Genomic DNA, 16,866 nt, shown 5'->3' on the forward strand with positions numbered 1-16,866 from the left:
TACCGGTGATGCTGTAGGGGAGGCGAACCATACACTCCTGCTTGCTCATGGCATTTGCGCTCCCCGAAGTTTATTGTCGTTTCACAATGGCCGGGCTGCACTCCTTGTCACAAATTTTTCTAATGAGTACCGACACTTGTTCCCGGGGACTGCTATCGCTTTTGCTGACTATGTTGCGCACGATCCGGTCTGTTTTGCATCCACGGCAGTAGAAACTAACGAGCCATCTCTTGACAACATCGACATTAACTGTCACTTGTCAAAGGAGAAACGGCGGGCTTTAGAGCAACTGCTGCTAGACTTCAAGCACTGCTTTGCTTCTTCCTCGAAGGTTCGTCAAACGCCCATCACACAACATCGCATCATTACTTATGACGACGCTCGCCCAATACGACAGCAGCCTTATCGTGTGTCTGCCAAAGAACGAGAAGTGATCCAGACGCAAGTTCAGGAGATGCTGGATGATGGTGTTGTGCAGCCTTCACAAAGTCCGTGGTCTTCACCAGTAGTCCTTGTCAAAAAGAAAGACGGCACTCTTCGATTTTGCGTCGACTATCGGAAATTGAATAATGTGACAAAGAAAGATGTATACCCGTTGCCGCGCATCGATGACTCACTGGACAGATTGCGACGTGCGAAGTATTTTTCATCTATTGATTTAAAAAGCGGCTATTGGCAAATCGAAGTAGACGAAAGAGACCGAGAAAAAACCGCATTTGTCACTCCAGATGGCCTATATGAATTCAAAGTACTCCCATTTGGATTGTGCTCTGCCCCAGCTACATTCCAAAGGATGATGGACACCGTCCTCACTGGCCTCAAGTGGCAGATCTGTCTTGTGTACTTGGACGATGTAGTTGTTTTTTCCGAAACATTTGATCAACACCTCGAACGCCTTCGAGCTGTCCTGGAAGCCCTCCGTTCTGCTGATCTCACGCTGAAGCCCCAGAAATGCCACTTCGGGTATACAGAACTCAAGTTCCTCGGCCATGTTGTAAGCGCTGATGGGGTGCGCCCGGATCCCGATAAGACTGCTGCCGTCGCACGATTTCCCGTTCCAGCTAATAAGAAGGCTGTTCAGCGCTTCCTCGGCCTGTGCGCATATTATCGGCGTTTCATTGCGGACTTTTCTCAGATCGCAGAACCTCTGACGCGCCTTACAAGGAAGGACACCTCCTTTGTGTGGAACTCTGAGCAGCAGATGGCCTTCTCTTTGCTTCGTGAGCGCCTTCAAACATCCCCTGTTCTGGCGCACTTCGATGAAGCGGGTGACACTGAGGTACACACTGACGCCAGTAGTATCGGTCTTAGCGCGGTCCTTGTTCAGCATCAAGACGGGTTTGAGCGAGTAATAGCCTATGCCAGCCGCACTCTCTCTCGTGCCGAAATGAACTATTCCACCTCAGAAAAGGAATGCCTGGCGGTCGTATGGGCTACTATGAAGTTTCGTCCCTATCTTTACGGCCGGCCATTTAAAGTCGTCACCGACCATCATTGTTTGTGCTGGCTGGCAAATCTGCGAGACCCATCTGGACGACTTGCACGCTGGAGTTTACGTCTTCAGGAGTTTGACATAACCATTGTTTACAAGTCCGGCCGCAAACACGAAGACGCCGACACGCTGTCACGAGCACCCGTTGACACTGGCGATACTACAGCCGATGACTATAGCGGTTTTCTAGGAGTCCTCAGCGCATCTGAGCTCAGGGATCGACAAAGAGCTGATCCAGACATCCTTCCACTCATCGATTATCTGGAAGGGCGTGATACGATTCTGCCTCGACACCTATCTCGGCACCTTGGTTCCTTCTGCATACGGCAAGGCGTATTGTATAAAAGAAACTCCCAGAGCCAAGACAGAACTTACCTTCTGGTAGTGCCATGCGAGCTCCGTGAGGATATTCTCCTTGCTTGCCATGATGAACCAACGTCTGGTCATTTGGGTTGCTCACGGACTCTTGCTCGAGTGCGCAACATGTATTACTGGCCAGGACTTTCCGCAGCAGTGAAACGCTATGTACGAAGCTGTCGCGAATGCCAGCGCCGTAAAACACCGCCCCAGAAGCCTGCCGGATTTCTCAAGCCCGTTAAAGTACCCCGCATTCCGTTCGACCAAATCGGAATGGATCTCCTTGGCCCTTTCCCTTTGTCGCAGGCCGGAAACAAATGGATAGTAGTCGCTACTGACTACCTGACTCGATACGCTGAGACAAAGGTAATCCCTCATGCCACAGCTTCCGAAGTAGCAGAGTTTTTCATGCACAACATAGTCTTGCGGCATGGCGCCCCTTCCTACGTCATTACCGACAGAGGGACAGCTTTCACATCACAGCTGATCGACCGCATATTTGAGCTGAGTTGCACGACCCATCGCAAAACCACAGCGTACCATCCACAAAGCAATGGCCTTACAGAAAGATTGAATAAGACGATTGCGGACATGTTGGCAATGTACGTCGATGTGCAGCACAAGACCTGGGACGAGGTGCTGCCGTACGTTACATTTGCGTATAATACAGCCTTACAAGAGACAACGCGCTTCACACCATTTCGACTTGTTTACGGACGAGAAGTTCAGAGCATGCTCGATTCCATGCTCCCGTGCCCAGATGATGACCAGCTATCCTCAGATGCCCAGCAATATGCCATCCACGCTGAGGAAGCCCGCCAGCTCGCCCGTGTGCACATTGGGCAGCAGCAGACCACTGACGCGCACCGTTACAACCTCCGGCACCGCCAGGTTGACTACAAGCCTGGAGATCAAGTCTGGGTATGGACACCAGTTCGCCGTCCAGGCTTGTCAGAGAAACTCCTTTCCCGCTACTTCGGGCCGTACAAAGTGTTGCGCCGTGTGAGTGACCTTAGTTATGAAGTTATCCCAGACGGTGCCACACAACCAAAACGTCGAAAGCACAGCTCGGACATTGTGCACATTGTGCGACTGAAGCCGTACTACCACCGATAGCGTATGGCCACCCGCTGTGACCATTTTCTTGCTTTTCACACCATTTTTACCGGCCCTTCTCATTTTTTTTCGGAGGGAGGGGGTAATGCCACCTAGCGTTGCCAGGTGGCGCATGACTGAGGTGTGAAAGGAGGACGAAGTTGAAGAGGACGACAAAGTGTCGCTTGCACGTTTGCGTCTGTGCGGCTGTGTTCTTGTGTCTGGGCTACCCCCTGCTATCATTGGTATCCTTAGTCACCGTGTACGTGACAATATATATATATATATATATATATATATATATATATATATATATATATATATATATATATATATAAAGTATGCTGAGGCACGCTTAAGAAAATGACTATGCTTTACAGTGGTCCGCAGTAGAAAAGCTACAACGAAAAAACTGTTATGTTTTGAAGCGAGCGGCAATATCGTTTATCAGTATATGTTCTGAATCAGAGTGCTCTGAATGCCCGAAATCTGCATCTTTCACACGGTATTGTATATATATAAGTATAGACACATAGACTACATGTCCGGTGTTAATACATAATTGAAGACTAAATGGCCCGCAGTCCTAACTCTCAGCCTTGTGATACTCTTTGCGCAGCATTTTTGGTCAGTGGGCCGAAAAAGTAAGCCACATATATCGTTTTGCTGTGCAATCTGCACTGTCTCTGTATTCCGATAAAGCATTTAATATATCTCCCCCGACGTTTTTGGGGAATGTGTAATACACATAAAGCCCTTAATTACAATACTGAGTAAGAAGGAATCGTGCGTTTTGCTAATTATTCTCCTTTTTGAGGGTTTATATCAAATATAGAGGTATTTTTGATGCAGGACCGGGCCTTGACGATATGACGGACTCTGACTCCGCAGGTAAGCACTCTTGATTGCCTGTAATGTAACCTTTCACTGGGTTCGATGCGGCATGTGCCGCGTTTTGAAATGCTCTGTAAGAGTGCACCGTCAATAATACTCTTTCACAGAGAAGCGGAATGAGTGTAACTGCTCTCAGTGGCATGTTATGGGGCGCTACGTCTTCCGCAACCAGTGACGTTGTTCTTTTTACGCCAGTATACGCTGGCTTCCAAAGAGGTGCTCCACTTGAAGTAAATATACAACTCTTTTTCGAGTTAAAAAGAAGCAAAATTTTCTTGGTGTCGTAGCTTACATAAAGATTTATGTAGAAATAAAGCAGTAGACTTCTGATTCTGAACAAATATTGGGCTTCGTAAAATGAAGCGAGGTGCACCGATGTTTACGGCATTATTCGTTTTGCAGAGTCCACTCTCACCTTCCGCAGAGTAGTGGCCCATCGAATATCAACGATGGCCACAGGCAGAATATAGAGGGAGATTAGAGAGCGAGAGGGTATAGGATTGGAGGAAAGAAAGGACGGTTTAAGGAAACATTCGATGTCAGTTCTACGAAAAAGAAGGAAATGCAGATAAAAAAGTACCGCTAAGCACGAGATACCAAGGAGACGGAAACATTGTTATCAAGGCTCCGAATAGGAAGCGGAGAGCACAAAAATGATTAGATGGTCTCGCGGAATGGTAATTAAAAAGAATAAAACATATTCGGCAGAAATACTTAGGGATTTTCATGTGCGTGGAAGCTTTGTAAATCCCGGATGATATGTATTTGATTAACCTTTTCGACATGTTTTATAAATTCATTCTGTCCCTGTAATTTTCTTTCTTTTTTGTATTTTTGCATTGTACGTAGACTCCTATACTCCGCGCCGCATCTGAGAGCCGTAAACTGTATTATGTCGCCTTGAGATCAGGCATATTTAGGTACATATGTCGCCGTCCGAACAAGTGTCAAGAACTTTTTGCTGACATGACAAGCAGATGTATACGTAACCAACGAGAAGTGCTATGACAGCATGCGGAGCGCAGCGCGCTGTGTGGTTTTATCAAGGCTGTGGAACCAATTCTGGGGAAAATTCCACCTCATGGAGGTCCGCCAGCGGTGATATAGAAGACATAATAGCAATGTCTTAAACGTGATGACCTCTTTCTTAGAGGCGTCTCCTTTACGAAAAATATGGTTAAAATTGTTTCTTTTATACTGCTGCTTAAAATATTTTAGTGTAATGGGGCGTTTATTGACGCTCAGATGGAAAGCTGTGAGGAGAGGACCTTGCAACGGCGAGCCCAGCGTACTTCTTCTTTGTCTTCGTCGCACAACACACTGGTGCATGTCAATGGCTGAAGTGCTGACTATCACAGTACATATTCCCCCCGGGTAAAAAAAGGAGCCATCCTGGCGACTTATGGCGTGGAAAGCACAGCGGGGTCATAGAACGGCTTCAATCGGTTCACGTGAACTGTTCACGACCACGGCGACGCAAGTCCGCAGAGGGCGTGACGGGCTCAACTACGTAGTTGACTGCAGATGTTTGCTGGAGGACCCTATATGGCCCGTGGTAGCGAGCAAGAAATTTTTTGAAAGGCCAGTGGTTGTGGAGGGCACCCAGAGCCACACCAGACTGTTCGGGAGATATGACGAAGCTTCGCCGGTATCACGGAGGTATTTTTGTTGCCACTGATTTTCTGTTGTGAGAGAGCGGGCGAGCTGACGGCATTCTTCTGCGTACGTGACGGCATCGGATAGCGGGGAAGATTCGGAAACGTCAGGGCGGTAGGGAAAAAGCGGGTCCATAGTACAGGGTGGCTCGCGCCCGTAAAGGAGAAAGAATGGAGAGAATCCATTAGTGGTCTGTGCCGCGGTGTCATATGCGTAAGTAACAAACAGTAGAACTTGGTCCCAATTGGAATGGTCGGTGTTCACGTACATAGCCAGCATGTCACCGAGAGTGCGGTTGAAACGTTCACTCAGTCCATTCGTCTGAGGGTGGTACGAGGTAGCGGTGCGGTGTATGATGCGGCATTCTTTCAGGAGAGCCTCAAGAGCGTCTGATAAGAAAACGCGTCCGCGGTCACTGAGCAGTTCGCGAGGGGCACCATGGCGAAGAACCAGGTTTTTCAGAATAAAGGCAGCCACGTCGCGTGCGGAAGCAGAGGGCAATGATGTCTCAGTGTAGCGGGTCAGATGATCCACTGCCACGATAATCAAGCGGTTGCCAGCTGAAGTTGTACGAAGGGGACCGTATAGATCTATGCCGACACGATTAAACGGCTGGGCAGGACAGGGCAACGGCTGCAATGAAGCAAGAGATTTGAGAGGAGTTTTTCGGCGTTGGCAAGACTGGCAAGAACGGACAAAATGGCGGACAAAGCGGTACATTCCACGCCAGAAGCGTAGACGCAAGCGCGTGTAGGTTTTCAACACTCTGCCGTGGGCGCACTGGGGATCAGTATGGAAAGCAGCTCAAATTTCGGGGCGGAGATGACGGGGGATGACTAAAAGCCACTTCCCTCCGTTGTGAAGATAATTGCGGCGATAGAGCAGCCCGTCACGAATTGAAAAATGGTGAGCTTGGCGGGCAAGCGCCCTAGACAAACGACCTGGAGAGTGACTTGAAAGAAAGTCCAGAAGTGTAGATATCCACGGGTCGCGCCACTGGTCCGTGGCCATGTCGATAGTGGCAAGCGAAGACAAATCGTAGGCGCAGATCTCATCAGACAACGAAGAGGGAGGCAGCGGTGAGCGCGAAAGAGCGTCCGCGTCAGTATGCTTGAGGCCTGAGCGATATATGACACGAATATCATACTCTTGGAGGCGAAGAGCCCAGCGAGCAAGGCGGCCGGACGGGTCCTTGAGGGACGCCAGCCAGCACAGAGCGTGATGATCAGCGACCACATAAAATGGTCGGCCATAGACATACGGACGGAATTTGCCGATGGCCCAAATAATGGCCAAGCATTCTCTTTCCGTAACAGAATAATTGGACTCTGCCTTGGTCAAGGTGCGGCTTGCGTACGCCACTACATAGTCTCAGATACCAGGTTTGCGTTGGGTGAGAACGGCGCCTATCCCGATACCGCTAGCGTCAGTGTGAATCTCAGTTGGCGCATTCGGGTCGAAGTGGCGGAGGATGGGAGGCGAAACCAAGAGACGGCGTAAAGTGTTGAAGGCGTCATCACAAGCAGGTGTCCATGCGGAGAGGTCGGAGCTGCCGGAAAGGAGCTGGATGAGAGGAGCAATAATAGATGCGAAATTTAAGATGAAGCGGCGAAAGTAGGAGCACAGGCCGATGAAACTTCGTAGCTGCTTAAGTGATCTTGGGCGTGGGAATTCGGCAACTGCAGGAAGTTTGGTGAGATCGGGAAGAATGCCATCCTTAGAAACGACATGACCTAGAATAGTTAGTCGGCGAGCAGCAAAGCGGCACTTCTTCAGATTCAGTTGGAGGCCGGCAGTAGCGAAACAAGTGAGAACGTCCTTCAGTCGGAGCAGGTGGGATTGGAAATCGGTAGAAAAGACTACGATATCATCGAGATAGCAAAGACAGGTTCGCCACTTGAATCCACGAAGCACAGTGTCCATGAGGCGTTCAAATGGGGCCGGGGCGTTGCAAAGCCCAAAGGGCATGACGTTGAATTCATATAATCCATCTGGTGTGATGAAGACAGTTTTAGAGCGGTCAGGGTCATCCATTGGCACCTGCCAGTAGCCAGATCGTAAATCCAACGAGGAGAAAAACTCGGCGCCCTGCAAGCAGTCCAGTGCGTCATCGATGCGTGGCAGAGGATAGACGTCCTTGCGCGTGATCTTGTTGAGCCGGCGGTAGTCGACACAAAACCGGAAGGAGCCATCTTTTTTAGGTACCAACACAACTGGAGACGCCCAGGGACTGTGGGATGGCCGAATGACACCACGACGGAGCATGTCGTCCACATGATCAGCAATTACTTGGCGCTCCGAAGCCGACACGCGATAGGGGCGCTGGCGCAAAGGTGCGATTTTACCGGTGTCAATGGCGTGCTCTACGACAGACGTGCGGCCCAAGTCAGTTTGAGGAAGGTCGAATGAAGAAGCGAAGTTCTGCAAGAGGGCGACAAGTTGATCACGTTGCGCAAGTGGAAGATCAGCATCAATAGCATGTTGGAAAACGTCGGAGGGCGTCGAAGCCGTCGCAACATCGTAAGAGCACAGACTAACGTCAAAGGAGGGGGTTGAGTCAGCAAGAGTGGTGATATGACCGGGATCAAGCTCTTCTAGACGTCCAATGCATTCGCCACGGAGCAGGACTGCTGGGCAAGAAAATGGGTTCTAGGCGTAAAGTGCACTCTTGCCGTCTTGAATTTCGAGAGCTGCGAACGGAAAAAGGAGGCAGGGATGACGGGAGGCGGCTTCGGAAGGTGTAAAAATCGCAGTCAAAGGAGTTACCCACTCACAAGACAGTGGTACGAGGGCAGCAGAGTACGGAGGAATGTCGGTGTCATGGGCGACGAGAAGTTTTGCAGTGCGGGGAGGGGTATCACAGAAGGGGGCATCACAGAGGAGGGCGAAGGCAATTTGCGCACGAGCACAGGCAATAACGGCTTGATGAGTCGATAGAAAATCGTATCCGGGGATGATATCATGCGAGCAGTTCGGCAGAACAATAAACTCGATGGGGTACAATACGTCTTGAATGAGCACACGGGCTGTGCAAGATGCGGAGGGGTGAATGTGCTGTGATGAGGCGGTGCGGAGCGAAAAGTCGGAAATCGGAGTGGTCACTTTGCGAATTCGACGGAAGAGCGCTTCACTGATGACGGAGACGGCTGCACCGGTATCGACGAGAGCAATAACTGTGGCACCTTCTACAGAAACTTTGATAACATTAGCGGGACGACACGGAGGACTTGAGGAATTCGAAACAAGCGCAGTTCTTGCCCCCGGAACTGCGACTGTTAGTTTCCCTCAACGGTGTTGTTAGAACGTCGCAGCATTGGAGAAATCGATCGGCGCCGAGGAGAATGTGATCGACGAGTGGCACAGGTTTGGCGATCTTGTGAGACAAATTGAGAACCGGGCGGAATCATTTGCGAGCGTGAGTCGGTATCGTACGGGTAAAGTCGAATGTCAGGCTGTGAAGGTTGGAGGCGCTGACGAAAAAGGCGTGCAACATGGCCCGGCCGACCGCAGGCATAGCAAATCGGAAGGTTGTCCGTAGTACGCCAAGGTTTCATAGGATGTGGGCGGAACCTTGAGGGTGGGGCTTGGAACGAAGGCTCAGCATGCGACGGTGAACGGTAGGCAGGGACCTGCACATAGGAGCCAGACGTGGGCGAAGGTGGTGGCCTAGCCGTTATTTGGGCATACGTGAGAGGTGCCGTCACAGGCGGCAGCACGGTGTCGGACGGCAAGACATCAGCGACGTGTTCTTGCACGACACGGCGTATAGTAGGGGCCAAAGATGGAGCCAGTTCAGGAATGAGGCGGCCCGAGTCTTGAAAAGGGGGAAGGAGTGCGATATGACGTGCGACCTCTTCACGAATAAAATCTTTGATCTGTTGATTCAGCGGGCACCCTTCAGAAGTTGGCGAACCACCCAGGGCTAATGCGGCTACGCCTTCGTCGCACACACCGGAGCGGCGCCTAGAAGCGCGCCGCTTGCGGAGCTCGTCGTTGTTCTGGCAAAGCTTCACGAGTTCACTAACGCTGGTGGGATCTTTCGCTACCAGCATCTGGAAGGCGTCCTCAGAAATGCTCTCGAGGATGTAGCGGATTTTGTTCGCTTCCGGCATTGCCGGGTCGACTCGTTTGCAGAGATCAACGATGTCTTCTATGTAGCTGGTAAAGGTCTCATCAGCGCGCTGAACACGATCGTGTAAACGTTGTTCGGCATGAAGTTTACGCACTGCCGGGCGGCCGAACACTTCCGCGAAATTCTTTTTAAATGTCGACCAAGATGACAGGTCAGCCTCATGAATGCGAAACCAGAAATTCGCCACGTCCGTCAGATAGAATATGACGTTACTGAGCTTATATGAGTCATCCCGCTTGTTGTAGCTGCTTACTCTTTCATACGATGACAGCCAGTCGTCGACATCTTGGTCGGCCGTGCCACTGAAGAGGCAAGGGTCACGCTTGCGCACGACGCCAGAACACATGATCGTGGGTGGAACGGCCGGCAGCGTCGAAGTGGACTCGTCTTGCATGGCGGTCGTAGAGGGTAGTGTACGGCTTCGCAGTTCCAGTTTGAATGGGATCGTTTCCGGCACCTCCGCCAATTGTAATGGGGCGTTTATTGACGCTCAGATGGAGAGGTGTGAGGAGAGGACCTTGCAACGGCGAGCCCAGCGTACTTCTTCTTTGTCTTCGTCGCACAACGCACTGGTGCATGTCGATGGCTGACGTGCTGACTATCACAGTACATTAGGAACACCTTTTGGGAGCAGCATACATCGCTAACGACTTTTTTTCTGAATGGAATATATAATGTTGACGTCTTAAGTTCATGAAAAGCACTAAGCCGCTGGGCTCGCTTGAATATACTCACGCGCTGATCGAGTGGCTGCGAGCGGGGGCCCGATACACTGAAGTTCTTGACAGGAACACTTTTACCTCAGTAATATTTATGACGACTGCTTTTGCTAACAGAATAGACAATTCTTGGTAGCCTTGGCAGCCCGATTCGAGCCAAAGATCACAGTAGGAACAAGGTATCGGTAATGACTGGGGGATCACAGCGTTCTGATTCAAATTTTATGAAAATATTCTAAAACATTTCATAGTATCCCTTCAAATAAATGTCCTACCCTAGAACGTTTCCCATATTTTGAACGCACCCTCTTCCACTCGGAGCCCCGAACGCTATCGTCGACCTCAGCACGTGGAACGAGACTTTTTGTTCCACTCTTGCGAGCGTCTGCAGCTCAGTAGCGACAAAACTCGCAGGGAGGAATACTACCCCTCTCAAGCGTGCAAGTTAAATGGACTTACGGGAAGTGCTTTTCTGTGACTTCGAGTGCTTCGAGTCACACTTTGACATACGCGGTGCTAAGCGGGAAAAGAGAGCGCATTCGCAGTAAAACATAATTGCGACTGACAAACAGCTCTTTTTTTTTTAGAAGTACATTAAAAAGAAAAAAAATTCTGAAATTGATTGTTGTGCACTGAATTTAAATAAACACAAACATACCCTGTTTTTTGTCAACTATTAAGTGTATTTCAAAAACATTTCAAGTCAAGACAGGCCGAGTCGGCTTCCTAGCCTACACAGACCAACATGACGACGTGTGACTACGCAGCGTCTGACGAAGGTATGACGCCACTAGAACTGAATAATTTTAATAAACGTTCTTAAATAGCTAAAATGAACCTCTGTATCCTTTTTTATGCATTACGTTTTGTACCAATGAAAGCGCTGCTGACAAGGCTAGGCACACGGCCAAAAAGTGTGTCCCCCCCCCCCCCCCCCCAACGTACTTCAATCGAAGTACTTTTCTGCGAGTGCACTCGACTTGCGGCGTTTAGATTGGACGAAGTGTACTTATAGTGAGTGACACTCTCCGTAAGTTTTCTTAACTTAAGCGCTAGACAGGGGTCTAAAATAATGTGTCCTTCAGAAATTAACCGTGAAAAAAATAAGAAGATTAAAATCCATCGAGTGTGGATGCTGCAGCAGCGTACTCGCCAGAATTCAGTGGGTTATTTCGGGCATTCTGTTCGCGTTTGCGCATTGAAGGCTTAACTACGCTGAAGTCAATTATCTCCATTCAGAAGGTGATTGGCGTGTAGCAAGACCGAGCATCAAGTAGAGACAGGTGACGTAAGTCCTACCAGCCTCACAGCTGTGAAAGGTGCGCCCACTACAGCGCCAGGGGGCTGAGCTTGAACTTTCGCAACTCTCGTCTCGAACAACCTTCGAGCTTGTAAGCCTGCATTAAAGAGATGGTAGGACGCGTAAGCAGAAAGAACCAGCCAGCACGTTTAGGGCCCGTGACGACTGTATGTCTAGCCAATTGACTGCTTTAGTGACCATGCGTTTTTCACCCAAAAATTATGTATAGAGTCTGGACTGACTTATAGTTATATTATTTTGTATTGGAAGTGTGCGTCCGTTTTATCTAGGACAGAAGGAAAGGTTCTTATGGTAATATCACGAATCGGAATACACCCACTGCCGGGCAAAGGCATCTACATTACCACTCCAATTAACTGGGTATAGCTCCAGAGACGTACACTTGGCTTGAAAAGCTACCCCTAATCTCTTCTAGCGCCTAGTACTTTGCCGCCCTAAGCTACGCTTTGATTCCGTTGGAATCCAGTCTGTCACCATTAGATACCACCGGTGCCTTCCCTGCACATTACATGTCGCGCTCACGGCTATTCCTTTTTGCTGATTTCTTCTGAATTGTCTTTACATCGTACTTATGCTCTGACTCAGAGGGTGGTACTGCTAATTTCAAAAACTGGTGAATGCATCTCTGTAAACAAACTTTATTGGTAAAGAGTATTCAATGTGGGCTTAGTATCAGACAGCTCTATGCTATTTTATAAGCATGAAGCTTTAGGGAATTTAGATACCTTTTAGCAAATAAAGTGGCTCTAAAACTGACGAAAGAAATTATCTCAAAGCTGTTGTGGACGCATCGACGATAGCTGGAAGGTTCTCCATTTTGTTCCCTGTTGTCATGTGAACCGGCCGTTTCGACCATAGTTGCGAAAGTATAGTTCTTTAGCACCGAACTTGAATAGGATACAGATGTCGGCATGAAGGAGATGATGCATTATCTTTGCAGGACATGGACAAGGAGGAAATGAGCATGGAGCAAGCACAGGAGGTAAACATGTCATGTAATAAATACAACCTAAAAATATTCTAGACAATTCTGATAGAGCACATCGGCATATTTGCATTTTGACAGGGATTTACACGACACTATGATGCTGCAGTGGGTCGACCTATGTATTTTACTAAGATGTGGTGATCACCCCAATATAGATCCGTTTTGCTTTTAATGACCATTCGGAAAAACAAGGGCGAAACCTTTAAAGTAATTACCTTTTTTTTTTCTGCATTCCATTCGAGTACATACACTCCAAGAACCGCAAACCAAACCTGGAACTTTCATCTCAAAAGGAATGTTAATTATTCTAAATGCTGACTACTTTCTGAAGCGATAAGGATTCCTTCTGGAAGCAGTATAGCTGCCTTCTATCAAGGCGTATTGGCGCATATTTTCCTACTGCTACGGAATGCTCTGCTGTGAGGAACTGTCAAATTCGATTTCAAGTTATGTCCGTGCCTGCGAATGTGTGTCCAAAACCCTTAATGTACTAGTGCACTCGAGCCATGCTCTTAAGGGCTAAAGTAAACATCTCCAACGTTTCTTGGAGTCCTCAAAGTGAACCCTTTTTCGCTATTTCTTTTTCATTCCGTTCTTTATCCCTTCCTTCAGAGTCTTTAATACACATGTCAACCTTTTTCACTCGCACTTTCCTTGCCTCCCTCACGGCATGGTTAGAGTGCACACTAAAATGCGGAAAATTCACGACTGGCTTTGGGAGGTTTAAAGCACGCACATTTAAATCGACCGCACATGACACCGCATTTACTGCGCTTTTTCTTCATACTGCCGCGAACCGTTCTGTTTGCTGTTTTATCTCGATCTTTTTCTACTGCTTTTAAATCGAGCGCTGACGCTGAAACGGGCACTCTTAGTTCGACGACCGACGAGCACGTTTGCTGTTATTGGCGCCGCCAATTCATTTAGTTATATTGCAGGCGCAACTCACCCAAATAAATAGTTTCATTCAAGTGCTACGCTAGCGTCTTCATTTACGGCTACCGGAATCGTCGCCACTACGTGACAATAAGCATTTAGTAGCAAATATTGCATGCCCATGTTAGAATGCCTCGTTCTGCTGTGAACGCCTTGTTTGTCCACACTTGTATTTGTCCAGCACCTTCTAGCACTGCGGGCTTGCTGTTAGCAGGTGCAAGTATGGTCTTAAGACACCACCAGTGGTCCGATGCGCATCATGGTGCTGCATGTTAATAGCGCGAACAAGAAGACACAGGACAAGATAAAAGGAAGCCACATTACAAGCGCTTGTACTGGGGCTTCCTTTTACCTTGTCCTGTGTCATCTTGTTTGCGCTGTTCAAATTAATAATGGATGTTTACCAACTCGCCCAACAAAGTATCTTGGTAAACAAATACCGCTTTTACACTCATGCAAAAAGTAGAGATACATTCATCACATGAGATGTTTCGATGAGCAATGTTCTACTGAACAGCGGTATTATGTCGAATTCGGTTCGCTCCCAGCCGGCAGGAGCTAGCGGAAGATTTACATATACTCCTTGGGAAACAACACAATAGTATTGATCATTATCATCTAAGCGTGTCTATCTGTATCATGTATAGCTAAAGTTCCACATTATAAGACTGTTTTTCGTATTGCAACTGGAATCTTTGCTGAAGCACTGCTGCTAAGGCATCTGAAACGTTTTTTTTAGTATTTCCGCTAACCTTTTTTACTTCTTCTTTGCAGCAGCTGCCAGCATGTGTCCTTATCACTGCCAGTGTAGAGCAAGGACTAAATTTACGCTTTTGTTTTTGCATGATCGCATCGAGAAACTCGCCTTTATCACTCTCTTTGTAGCACGGGACTCTTCTAGATTAATCTGGAATTATTTCAGATGAGCACAACTGCTTCCGTATCATTCCGCGCTCTTCCTTTCTCTTGGCTGGTTTATCTAAATATTTCTGCTACGACTTTAAATTCAGCACTACCGCGAATAGCGGGCATCCGTAGGTCGACGACCACCGAGTACATATTCCACTATCGCCGCCGCCGATTCGTTAAGTGCTTTTGCGCGCGCAAGTCAGCCCCCATTTTCCGGATTCCTCCTACATGCCAAGATAACAGCCATGTCAACGCCTCCCGAATACCTGGCCACAGTCCACCGCGCCAGCCACCGACCTAAAAGCTCAACGGCTCCAACCTGATCATGAGCTACTACTGAACCGCCCCCCCCCCCCCTTATTGCTGAACTCTGAAGAAAGATCCTGCAACGACTATGGCTCAACCCACAGCACTGGATCAACTTTTTATTCACGAGTAGTCCTGACAGTCCCCCTTTACAACGGCACCTCAGGACAAGATCTAGCCTATTGGCTGAATCAGTATGTCGAAATTTCCTCATTTACACATTCACACGATGCACTGAAGCACTGAAAAGCCTTCTTTGTATTAGACGATGCAGCCCGTAATTTGTATGAGAATCAGTAGTCTTCTCTCACGACACGAGAAGACTGTAAGAGAGAGCTGCTCAGCGTGTTCACAAGCCTTGGGAGAAAAGCGTGACCGGAAAGGCTTCTCCTTACTGATCCAACTGAGTCCATCCTAAATTTAGTCTAAGAAGTGAAGCTCTTCTTTCATAGCGCTGACCTCAACATGACAAAGGACGCGTCAGTTTCTTGATGTGAAGTGCTCAGGGTCCCTAGTTCGTGCCTCGTGAGGAACTCACCAAGAAACATGGGCAAACTCGAAAGAGAAGCGCACTTCATTAAACGAACCTCGAGGTCCGGACTCACCAGTGAAACCGCTCGCCGCAACTGAACATAGCTCGCCTGGAAGAGACGACAACCACAAATGACTTACGGAAGTCTTCCCCGTGGCTAGGTGCTACCAGGAGTTCAACAGTTCAAGTAGCGAGGTTTACGGGCGTCCTCCGCGAAGATGTACGGCACATTCTTGGTACCCCTCCAACCTAGACAGCCGCTTGTGAGCCCAGTGATGGACACTGCAGCGCCAGAAGTCATCAGATTTGCCCGTAAGTAGTCACTAGTTGAGAGCTACGCCGGGCCAGTACATAGCTTGTCTCCACGACGTGTGACACCAAGCCATCGCTGCTACCTTCCTTGCTCTGGAAGTCGCCCCGTAGCCCCTGTCCGCCAGGCCTACGAACGACTCTAAACCTCAGCAAATGCGACGCCTGGAGGACTTCGAACAACTGCCCGCTGTGCTTTCACTGCGGTGAAGCTTGTCACATCCTGCTTCATTGCCAGTAGAGACGGATTGGCTAGTGCCGTTTCACCATTGACTTCCCAAGACCCCGTCCTGGCGAAATACCACAAAAAATTTACTTTGCGGTCAAGGAGCCACCAAACCGACTTTACCACTTTCCATCGCCATTCAGTGCCCGCTCTGCGCCGCCGGCCGACAAATACAGTGATATTGTGCAAAGGAGGACCCGCAGTTCTCGTACAGCATACTGGCGAGTGAGGTTGCTCAACGCCAACGTGATACTCTGCCACCGACGACGTGTTACGAAGCTGCCCTTTACCCACTACGCGCAACAGCATCGGTGATGACACTACCAGACTCCGACTGGATACCAACACTTTGAAATGTGGGAACGATGTGCCCCACCGGGACCCCAGAACACGGCAGAGCCGAGAGCGAGCACGAAGGCCGATTGCAATGAGAGCGTGCGAACAAGCGACGTTGAAGCTGCTGTCGACGGCACACATTTACAGCCCTTGTAGACACCGAAGCTGATTATTCTGTCAGCAGTGGATCGTTTGCCTCCAGTTCAGGAAAGTATTGACCGCTAGGGATGGCCCCCTGACTGGCACCGTTTCTGGAAAATTATTTACTAATTGGAGGCAATGCAAAGCAACAGTAATCGTAGTGGATATACCCAAAGAGCTTCTTGGTGCTGGAGCCGTGTTTGCGAGATGTGATTTTAGCATAGACTACTGAATGAACGTCACGAGATCATTGACATTTGCTCATAGCTAATCAAGTTATCGACAGATAAAGCCATACGTACTGCGGCTGTTTAGGGGTATGACGCGGCTCTACACGTCTTTGGGAAAGCAGTGAGCGTAGCGTCGCGATCAAGCATCATAGTTGTACTGGAGATATCAAAACCACACAAGGAGCCGTCGAGGGGAACATTCACTTACCACTGAATCGAGGACAGGGAATTGCAAGACGCATCGTCCGTTTCGAAATGAACAAACTGAGGTGTTGGTGAACAAGTTC

General features: G+C 48.8%; 1 protein-coding gene across 25 annotated transcripts in view; it reads left to right on the forward strand.

Moving 5' to 3' along the window:
- Positions 1 to 16,866, forward strand: part of LOC146195028 (uncharacterized) — a 413,834-nt gene that overhangs the window by 360,368 nt on the left and 36,600 nt on the right. For 22 of the 25 annotated variants that reach the window (XM_084597655.1, XM_084597631.1, XM_084597641.1 and 19 more), the window contains 2 exons: positions 3,797 to 3,835; positions 12,607 to 12,648. In XM_084597655.1, the coding sequence (XP_084453781.1) occupies positions 3,797 to 3,835; positions 12,607 to 12,648 (81 nt within the window). The remainder of the gene's footprint in view (positions 1 to 3,796; positions 3,836 to 12,606; positions 12,649 to 16,866) is intronic. The other 3 variants (XM_084597638.1, XM_084597650.1, XM_084597635.1) reach the window with 1 other exon arrangement.

Source organism: Amblyomma maculatum, chromosome 3 (assembly GCF_055883805.1).
Source record: "Amblyomma maculatum isolate TAMU_Amacu chromosome 3, ASM5588380v1, whole genome shotgun sequence".
Lineage (NCBI taxonomy): Eukaryota > Metazoa > Arthropoda > Arachnida > Ixodida > Ixodidae > Amblyomma > Amblyomma maculatum.